We start from the raw sequence: 9,312 nt of genomic DNA, 5'->3' as shown, positions 1-9,312 counted from the left end.
CGCTAAGTTGTGTCTGACTCTTCTCCAACCTCATGGACTGTAGCCCACCGGGCTCCTCTGTCCGTGGGATTTTCCAGGCAAGAATACTGGAGTGGGGTGCCATTTCCTCCTCCAGGATATTTCCCCATCCCAGGGATTGAACTCACATGCCTGCATCTCCTGCATTGGCAGGTGGATTCTCTACTAATGACCCACCTCAGAAGCCCATTTTTTAAGGTTGGGCTGCTCTTAATTTGCAGATGGCTTTGCAACTCATGTAGCTTCTGGAGGAGACAGAATGACTCAGATCAGTTGGTAGACTTCAGTCACCACCAGAGAAAAGCTACTAGAGGCAGGAAAACAGCCTTGCCAAAAGAACACCAGCAGTTTCTCAAAAGGTTAGAAGGGCCATTGTGCTACCCTGAGTTCTCACTGTCAGATGCGGCCCACCTCCTCCTCCAGCCTAGAAGGGTCTCCGCCCCAGCTGCACCTGTCTCAGGAGAGCAGGCTTCCCACCTTCCTTCCTTTCCTGGAAGAAGGAAGTCGCCTCTGAAGCTCTGCCGTTTTCTGCCTGGGTGACCCTTTATAGCCTTGGGCACAGTTTTCTGAGAGCTTTAACCCAACAGTCTCCCTCTGCCTGCCTTCCCATCGGCACTGTGAACTGTTTCCCTCTCCCTGAGAATTTGCTGGCTCGTGTGTGTGCACATCCGTGAATATAACCAGGAGCATCTGTATAGTGCTGACTCAGAAGGTTCTTTTACGGAAGTATGTTAAGGAGTTTAATCTTCGTCTAAACCTGGGAAATGGGGACCAAAATCCTCATTTTATAAATGTGGAAACTGAGGAACTCAGCCAGGGTCACACAGCTAATAAGTTTCAGATTCCAATTCAATTCTTTATCAGCTGGCTTCCCAGGCAGGATCGTAAACCACTGTGCTTCACAGCCTACTACTTAGCTTTCCAGTCTTCTTGGTTTCGGTGGGATTAAAAACCCTCAGGAGTTGAATGGCTTTCTTTCCTTAACACGTGAATTGCTAAGCAATGCAAGGTTTTGCCTTCCTCTGAGAAGCACAGTGATGGACTTCAGACCTGCCAAGTTTTCTGATTCGCTGAAAACTTTGGCCCAGCAGCCTTGAGCAGCAGCTCTGAGCCAGGTTCTCTTCCCGCACAGCAGAAAGTCTTAGTGTGGTCCCCAGACCAGCAGCATCAGCTGGGAACTTGTTAGAAATGAAACACTGCCAGCTCCACTCTGGACCTCCGGAGGGGGAGGCCCTGCCACCTGTACCTTAACAAGCCCTCCAGGTGACTGTGATGCGCGGGTAGTTTGAGAAGCTATGGCTTGGAGTTGTGCTTCTCCCCACTTGATGGGCATGGGCCTCACCTGGGGATCTTGTTAAAGCGCAGATTCTGTACGTCTGAGAGCCGAGGTTCTGCCTCTCTAACAGGCTCTTGGATCATGCTGGCGTTAGTGCTCTGAGGACCACCCCTTGAGATCAAAGGCTTAGAGAGTAGTATGAGGTTGGTGTGCTTTAAAACGCGTTCCTGGGCTCACCCCCGCCCCAGTTAATGTGGGTGAGGCCTTGGAGACTCCGTTTAACCCCCAGTTGAGGTGGTTCTGTGTTGCGGGGGGGGTCCCGTGCATCACTGGGTGGTGAGCAACGTCCCTGGCCTCCACGTACTAGATGCCACATCACAAACGTGTGCACACGATCGTCACAATCTAGAGTGTCCCCAGGTGTTGCAAAATGACCCCCCGTTGAAAGGCATGGGCCTGGGTCCCTTGTTCAGTCCCTGTTAAGGGGCTTCAAGCATCGCAGCTCCTTGGATGTGATGCCTGCGGCCCTTTTGCTGAAGCCCTATGATAGCATTGACGCGATGGAGGCTGGACGCCGTGCTGGGAATTTACATAGTACATCTCTTCTTACTCGGAGGCGGGTCAGTGATGCCTCTTTACAGCGAAGTAAACCGAAGCTCGGAAAGGTTGAGTAAGTTGCCAGTAATCACACAGCTAGCACGCGACTAAGCAAACCCTATGCCCTCATCAGCGTGTTCTGCAGCTTCTATGGTAAGAAGGCTGGCTTTGACCAGCCTGTCAAGGAAAGCGGAATCCACCTTCCGTGTTGTTTGTTGTTCGGTCACTGAGTCATGTCTGACTCTTTGGAACCCCACGGTCTGTAGCCTACCAGGCCCCTCTGTCCGTGGGATTTCCCAGGCAAGAATACTGAGTGGGTTAGTCACTTAGTCGTATCTGACTCTTTGCCACCCCATGGACTGTAGCCTACCAGGCTCCTCCGTCCATGGGATTTTCCAGGCAAGAAGACTGGAGTGGGTTGCAATTTCCTTCTCCAGGGGATCTTCCCAACCCAGAGATCAAACCCACATCTCCCACTTGGCTGGCAGATTCTTTACCACTGAGCCGCCTGGGAAGCCTGGGATCAAAAGTCCCTGACTCTGGGCTGTAATTCATAAACTATTTAATACATTTTTTCTTTTCAGACTTAAAATATTGACAGCACCTCTTTTCACTGGGTCTTAAATCTATTTGGAGAGAAATCACTTTACAGTCTTTGAGGAGCACTTGGTCTTTGTTATAGACGTTTTTAAAGTTTCCTGTTAGATGGAACCTTATGAAATAATCTGGCCGTTTTGGCTGGCAGAAACCACAGTTACACCTGGGTCAGCCTTGCTAACAGAGGGTTATGCGATGAACTTCATGAACCAGAGGCTCGGTTTCAATCACTAGTTACAAGTGGCCGATTGCTTCTTCATACAGACATTGCCCTGCCTGGGATTATTTTGATGCACATCAGACATGTACAATCAATAGCCATCCCCAAACTACTAGAACACGGCTTCCCATGTGGCTCAGTGATAAAGAACCCACCTGTCCATGCAGGAGAGTCCGATCCAATCCCTAGGTTAGAAGATCCCCTGGAGGAGAGCGTGGCAACCCCACTCCAGTATCCTTGCCCAGAGAATCCTGTGGACAGAGAAGCCTGGTGGGCTACAGTCCATGGGGTTGTGAAGAGTTGGACATGACTGAGCGTGAATGCATGCAAACTACTAGAATACTCTTTAAAACTTCAGTTTCATCTTCACGCCTTAAAAACTTCCCTTAAACGTTCATTTAGTGTTGGTACATCCTGGGGTCTTAAATGGATTTTACAGTATGTTTAATCAGGATCCCAGAAAGTCCTGATACTGCAGACCATCTCAAGTCTTTTAGTCTCTAGTTTTGTTTTTCTTCACGTTTCAGGTTGAAACGGTGGCATTTTAACCTGGAGAGCAGTGACACTTGAAGTGTGGTCTGTGACTTGTTGCTGAGTTGAATTAAAATAAGTTCAGAAACCACATTTAAAAGTAACTCAGCAAACATCCAGCTTTATGTCACATGTGAAGCGTTTGGGCTTTTACTGTCTTATTCCATTTTTCTCGTACTTTGTGTTTATTCTATTAAAAACACTAGCCTGGTGGGTTGGAAGTTATTTTACAAACCAGGTCTTCCCCCACGTCGTTTGAGAGGCTCTGTTGCAAAGCCTGGATCTTGGCAGTCGTGTCCCTGGCACATTTCCATGTTCCTTTGTCCCCTCTGCTTCCTGGAAGTTGGTGAAGAGGATGGTTGAGACCAGAATGTGCATGGCTTCTAATCTGTAATGTTTGGGGGTTTTTGGGGGGGTGGGGAGTAGGGGAAAGTAAAATAAGCCCAAAGCTGCTCTAAGACTTGTGTGCTCAGCTGTGTCCGACTCTGTGACCCCGTGGACTGCAGCCCACCAGGCCCCTCTGTCCATGGGATTTCCCAGGCAAGAGTGTTGGAGTGGGTTGGCATTTCCTCCTCTAGGGCATCTTCCTGATCATGGTGCTTATATTTGAGAAATCAAGTAATACTTTCCATTGTCTCGATTTCAGCTTCGGAACTAGATAACGATGTTCCCAAACCACCTTGTCCCTCCGCTGACGGCAGTGACGCCCAGAAAGCCCCTGTCGCGGCTCTTCCCTCCGAGTCAAAGGAACCAACAGCAACCCTTGGGGAGAGGACCTTCAACTGCTGCTATCCAGGTGAAGGGTAGACTCGATGTACTGAGCCCCTTCCCTGTACCCGGCGCGGCCACGCGAGCTCAGGCACTGACTCGCCGGGATTTCAGATTCTTCCTACCTTCCTCTTTGAGGTTCTGTTAAGGGAACCTGTTTTTTCTTTTCTAGGTTGCCACTTCAAAACTGTGCATGGCATGAAAGATCTGGACCGCCACCTAAGAATCCACACAGGTAGGTACCCGTTCGTTTGTTCCAAAGTTGCATGTTGGAAAAAAGCCCGAGAACACGAATGTATGATGGTGAGCCCGACGCAGAAGGTTTCTGCCTCAGGACGCAATCTAGTGGGAGAGGCTGGGACCTGAAGAGTCTCAAAGGCAGTGATGGTAACTGACAGGCGGGGGGAGACTGTCGTAAGCTGGTGATGGCAGACTTTTTGGAAGAAGAGGCTCTTCAGGTAGGAAAGATGGCTGAGGAGTCGGGCGAGGAGAGGGAAGGACTCCAGGGGGAGGGAATTGCTGTGCAAAGGCGTGGACGGAGCAGAATGGGTGTGGGGTGCGGTTGGAGAGGTGGGCAGAGGAAGGGTCAGCACAGAGGCCCTGTGGCCATAGGGGTCGTGGGTAAGAGTGGTGAGGCTGCTTCTGGATGGAAGGTGCCTTCTGAGCAACCACCCACGCTGTTGAGAATGCAGAGAAACCAGATGTCCTGGAGCAAAGGAATGACCTAGAAGCAGGCTCTGCAAACTGCGTACTGCCTGTTGTCATGCCCGGCTCGCCTGTTACCTATGGCTGCTGTTACAAATAATAGAAGAGTAAGCCCATCATATATTAACAGCTGCATGAAAAATAACTGTTCCTGGCCCTACAGTGGGATTACTGAATAGTCACGGAAGACCACGCGGTGCACAGAGCCGGAGACACACCGTCTAGTTCGTTACAGACACCCTCTGGCTGTGTGAGTTGAGATACTGATCTCTCTGCTCTCACAGAAACCAGACTAAATGACTTAAACACAATCAGTGTTCTTTTTCTCAAGTACAATTTAAGAAGCCAGGTAGTCCCCAGCTGGTGGGATATAGCTGTCATTCTAACAAACAGCTTCGTCTCCTGGTCCGAGGCAGCTGTTCCAGACCTCAGTCTCTCAGCTGGTGGAGAACTGAAGCGGGAGGAAGGCTCTGAGGTTCCCCCAGGCCAGGCCCCTGAAGCGGCCTCCTGGTGACTAGCCGGATGATGAGCAGGACTCAGTCATCACACCAGGCACGAAGCGGGGCTGGAAGATGGCTTCAAGAAGGGCAGCCACATGCCCAGCTGAAACCGAGGCTCCAGCGTCAAGAGGACAGCTTTCTGGACACCTAGTCTCTCTTGGAAATGGACGGTGGGCTGTGGAAGCTAGAGAGCAAAGAGCCAGCTTGGCCTGGGAAGGGTGGATCGTGAATGGCGTCCTTGTGAAGCCTCGGGAGATAGGGGTGCCAGGATGATGGCAGTCACCTGCAGCCCGCAGGAGCCATTTGAACAAAGACGAGAGACTCCCTATCAAGTTGGCCGGGTTAGGCAACTTCAGAGTGGGCGACTCCGTCCTGAGGGTAACCAGGCAGTGCTTCTCCCTCGGGGCAGTCCCGAAACCCGCATGAACAGGATGGGGCCTGCGGGTTGTCAGGCCCCTATGGCCACGGTACCAGGAGGACCTCGAGAGCTGGGCGGGGGCTAGATTAATGTCTTATTGGAGTGATACAAAGCACGAGGGGGATCCGGAAGTCCAAGGTGAGGCCATGTCCTTGGCGGGGCTCCCTGCGCCGGGGTGGAGATGCTGGGCAGGCCCATGCTGCCTCTGGAAAGCAGGAGTGGGCCCTGGGGCACTGGTAGTGTCTTTCCCCATGGTTGCAGAAGGCCAGCGTGTTTCTGTCCTGCTGGCGAGTGTGGTGACCAGCCCCATGGTTTCAGGGACTCAGGGTCCTGTGTTGTTGCTTGGATATCCCGAAGATTGGCGTGGTCTCAGATGGCTTGTGTTAGTTGATGAGTCGTGTCCGACTCTTTGGGATCCCAGGGACTGTAGCCCACCAGGCTCCTCTGTCCACGCAATTTCCCAGGTAAGAATGCTGGAGTGGGTTGCCTTCTCCAGGGGATCTTCCCAACCCAGGGATCGAACCTGGGTCTCCTGCATTGCAGGCGGATTCTTTACTGAGTCCTACCTTTAAAGGCAGCGTCCTGGAAGTTACACGTCATTTCAGTTGATGCCCGATTGGCCAGAACTTAGTGGCGTGGCGATTCTTAGCTGTGGAAATGAAGTCCGGGAGCTTGAAGTCTTGAATCTGTGTGGCAAGTGCCCAGCTACAAAGAGACGGTTCTGTTACCAAGAAAAAGAGCTCACATGTAGACCACATGGCCTCTCAGCGCAGCTGTGAGAGGGAGGTGGGGGTGGCAGTGTGTGCAGGGGGCGCTTGAGGCGGAAGCTGGACCTTTGCCAAATGGGTAGAACATTGATTTTCCAACCACCGTTTTGAGATCCTTTACGCTTCAAACCTGAAGATCCCCCGAAGAATTTTTTAATTGACAGTTACTGCATTAGAAGTTAAAACCAAAACTTTTACTTTTAAATGAATAAATTTACAGTAAGCCCACTATATATGAACACTTCTATGAGAAGTGACTGTTTTCCAAAACAAAGCAAGTAACAGTGTATATACATCTGCAGACATGTCTTATTTCATGGTTTAGCTGAACTCTCACCCCTGTATCCCAGTCCAGTCTATTGCTGTGTGTTCCTTAGGTTGGAATGTAAGAGGAAAATCTGGCTGCTCACATAATGTAATTGGAAATGGAGTATTTCGATAGTCTTTTCAGGTAATGCTACACCAGAATACAGCAAAGGGTAGTTTGTTAAATATTAGTTGCTGTATAGAATTTGCAGTCATTTCCATAAATTTTTCAAACTTGTTAAATTCCATTTGTCTGTGTTCAGCTTTGAATGGCCCTTACTTATGCTTGACTGGCTCTCCAAACCATACTTGGTTTGACAGTCATACGCCAGTCATTTGGGAAAATATGGCTTTTGCCAACTTCTGTAATTCTTCCAAATGTTGATCCATTTCATTGTACTGTAGGAGAAAAATCATGTTTAATTATGAATCTCAGTAGAAATACCTAAAGCTAGGATGCTGCAGGCCTGGGATAGTGAGGGATATATGTTTTGCAATCCAGACTGTCTAGAATCCAAAAGTTATCATCCCAGTATTGTCAGTAACTTTCCTTGACATGACTGGCTCACTTAGTTCACATTTAAGGAAACATCTGCCAAACACCAACTCTGAAATACCCGTGGTTTTTTTAGTTCTTTCAGGTCAACACAGTCCAGCGTAGGGAAGGCGCCGGTGCAGCCACCCCTCAGGCACTTGCTGTCAAGGCAGCCGAGTATTTTGGTTTACAGCACACTTTTTGTAGTGCAATTGACATCTTTAATAGGGAAATTTATCGTTCAAACTCCAGATATACTAAATAAGTTAAAGTCTATAACTTACTAGGAAATATAGGAGGACAAATTTATGCTGAAAATAGGTAAACACAATTAGCAAAGTCCACCAAGAAGACAGATTAAGTATGACTAAAGCTAAAACTTCCACTAAGACGACATTATGACTAAAGTTAAAACTTCCACTGAGACATCATTATGACTAAAGTTAAAACTTCCACTGAGACATCATCAAGAAATTAAGAAATTTGCAACATGGGGCAGAGTTCATCTTCTGAACACACAAGGATGCCTGCAAGTCAGTGATGGCTCCCATAGAAAAGGATCTGAGCAAGCAGTCACTCAAACAGAAGTGCCAATATTCAGATGAAAAGCCCACAGGAATAAAGTACAAAAGAAACACAAGAACTGTGTTTTCCTCAGAGTGGGCTAGCTGAAAAGTACTCAATTAAGACTGTGAGTCAGGAAACACGGCACTTAATTCAAGCATTGCCGCCACGGGCCGCCCCACCGCCCAGGTCAGGATGTGGCTCTCTTCAGGGAGAAGCCGGGGATGAAGGGTGGGGGAGCGATGGGGGGGTGTGGGAACTTATTAGAGTGCTGTCAGCGGCAGAACGAGCTCCAGAGAAGTTTTGCATGTTCTCTCCAGGCCCCTGGCTGCCTTGTGTACTCTCGTAGGTCAAGTTTATGCTTTTGAATTGCCCTGGTAGATTGTCATATGCAAATCGTGTTTGTCTTTCTGCTCGATCTAGAGTGCCTTGGTGCTCTGGGTCAGAGTTGAAGAGTAGTGGTGAAGCAAACCATCCGAATCTTACTCCTGACTCTAATGAAATACCTTGATTCCCCACCCCTGCTTTGGCCGCTCTGCAAGAGCAGCTTATGGGATCTTAGCACCCCAACCAGGGATCGACCCCAGGCCCTCGGCAGTGAAAACACCCAGTCTTAACCACTGGACTGCCAGGGAGTTACTTGGATTTTTTTTTTAACCACCATTTGTGGTTCAAGTCCTTAGGATCCTTGTGGAAATCATTTTGTCATGTCAGAAGTTTTTGTTTTTATTCCAAGTCTGCGGAAGTTGGTTTGGGTCTTTGGATGTGTATTGTTTGGCTTTGGGTTTCTCCATCAAGAATGATAGTTGAGGGGCTTCCCAGGTGGCTCGGTGGTAAAGAATCCACCTGCAATGCAGGAGACACGGGAGACGCGGATTTGATCCCTGCGTCAGGAAGATCCCCTAGAAAAGGAAATGGCAACTCACCCCAGTATTGTAGCCTGGGAAATCCCATGGGCAGAGGAACCTGGTGGGGTCCAGTCCTTGGAATAGCAAAAAAGTTGGACACAACTTAGCTATTAAAGTATAAAAAACAAGTGACGGTTGAATTTCAAATGTTTTGCACTTAAGATAATTGGCGTTTAACCTCATAAAGGACATTGTCTTCCAATGTTTGTTTTATCCCACTCTGTATTTCATCACTTGGTGTTGATCTCAGGGTTAATCTGTCCTAAAGTGAGTTGAGACATTTTTTTCTTTCCCTCTGCTATTAAACAATTGAACACGGAAACACTTTTGCTGGAAAATTGGGTAGAACGTGACCACAGTACTCCATTTACGACTTTTCCCAGAGTCTGGAGAGTGCATGGACTAGGCTGTAATGACGATGTCCGTCTCAGTGGCCGCGGAGGCCAGCTCCGCTGAGCCCCGTGTCCCCAGAGTCAGTGGCAGCCCCAAGCCTTGTGGTCTCCCCTCCAGGACCCAGCTGGTGGGGCAGCCTGTCTGGAACACGCCAGCTAAAGGTGCTCTTAACCCTTTTTTCCTGCTGTGGACTCCTGGAAATTTTGTGA

The 9,312-nt window shown here is 49.0% G+C and overlaps 1 protein-coding gene across 5 annotated transcripts in view; it reads left to right on the top strand.

Annotated features, from left to right (window-relative positions):
- Positions 1-9,312, top strand: part of ZFP64 (ZFP64 zinc finger protein) — a 75,899-nt gene that overhangs the window by 58,276 nt on the left and 8,311 nt on the right. For 3 of the 5 annotated variants that reach the window (XM_061437983.1, XM_061437982.1, XM_061437986.1), the window contains 2 exons: positions 3,886-4,035; positions 4,180-4,242. In XM_061437983.1, the coding sequence (XP_061293967.1) occupies positions 3,886-4,035; positions 4,180-4,242 (213 nt within the window). The remainder of the gene's footprint in view (positions 1-3,885; positions 4,036-4,179; positions 4,243-9,312) is intronic. The other 2 variants (XM_061437984.1, XM_061437985.1) reach the window with 2 other exon arrangements.

Source organism: Bos javanicus, chromosome 13 (genome assembly GCF_032452875.1).
Source record: "Bos javanicus breed banteng chromosome 13, ARS-OSU_banteng_1.0, whole genome shotgun sequence".
NCBI lineage: Eukaryota > Metazoa > Chordata > Mammalia > Artiodactyla > Bovidae > Bos > Bos javanicus.
The sequence above is the reverse complement of the archived record's forward strand: the minus strand, read 5'-3'. Positions and strand labels throughout refer to the sequence as shown.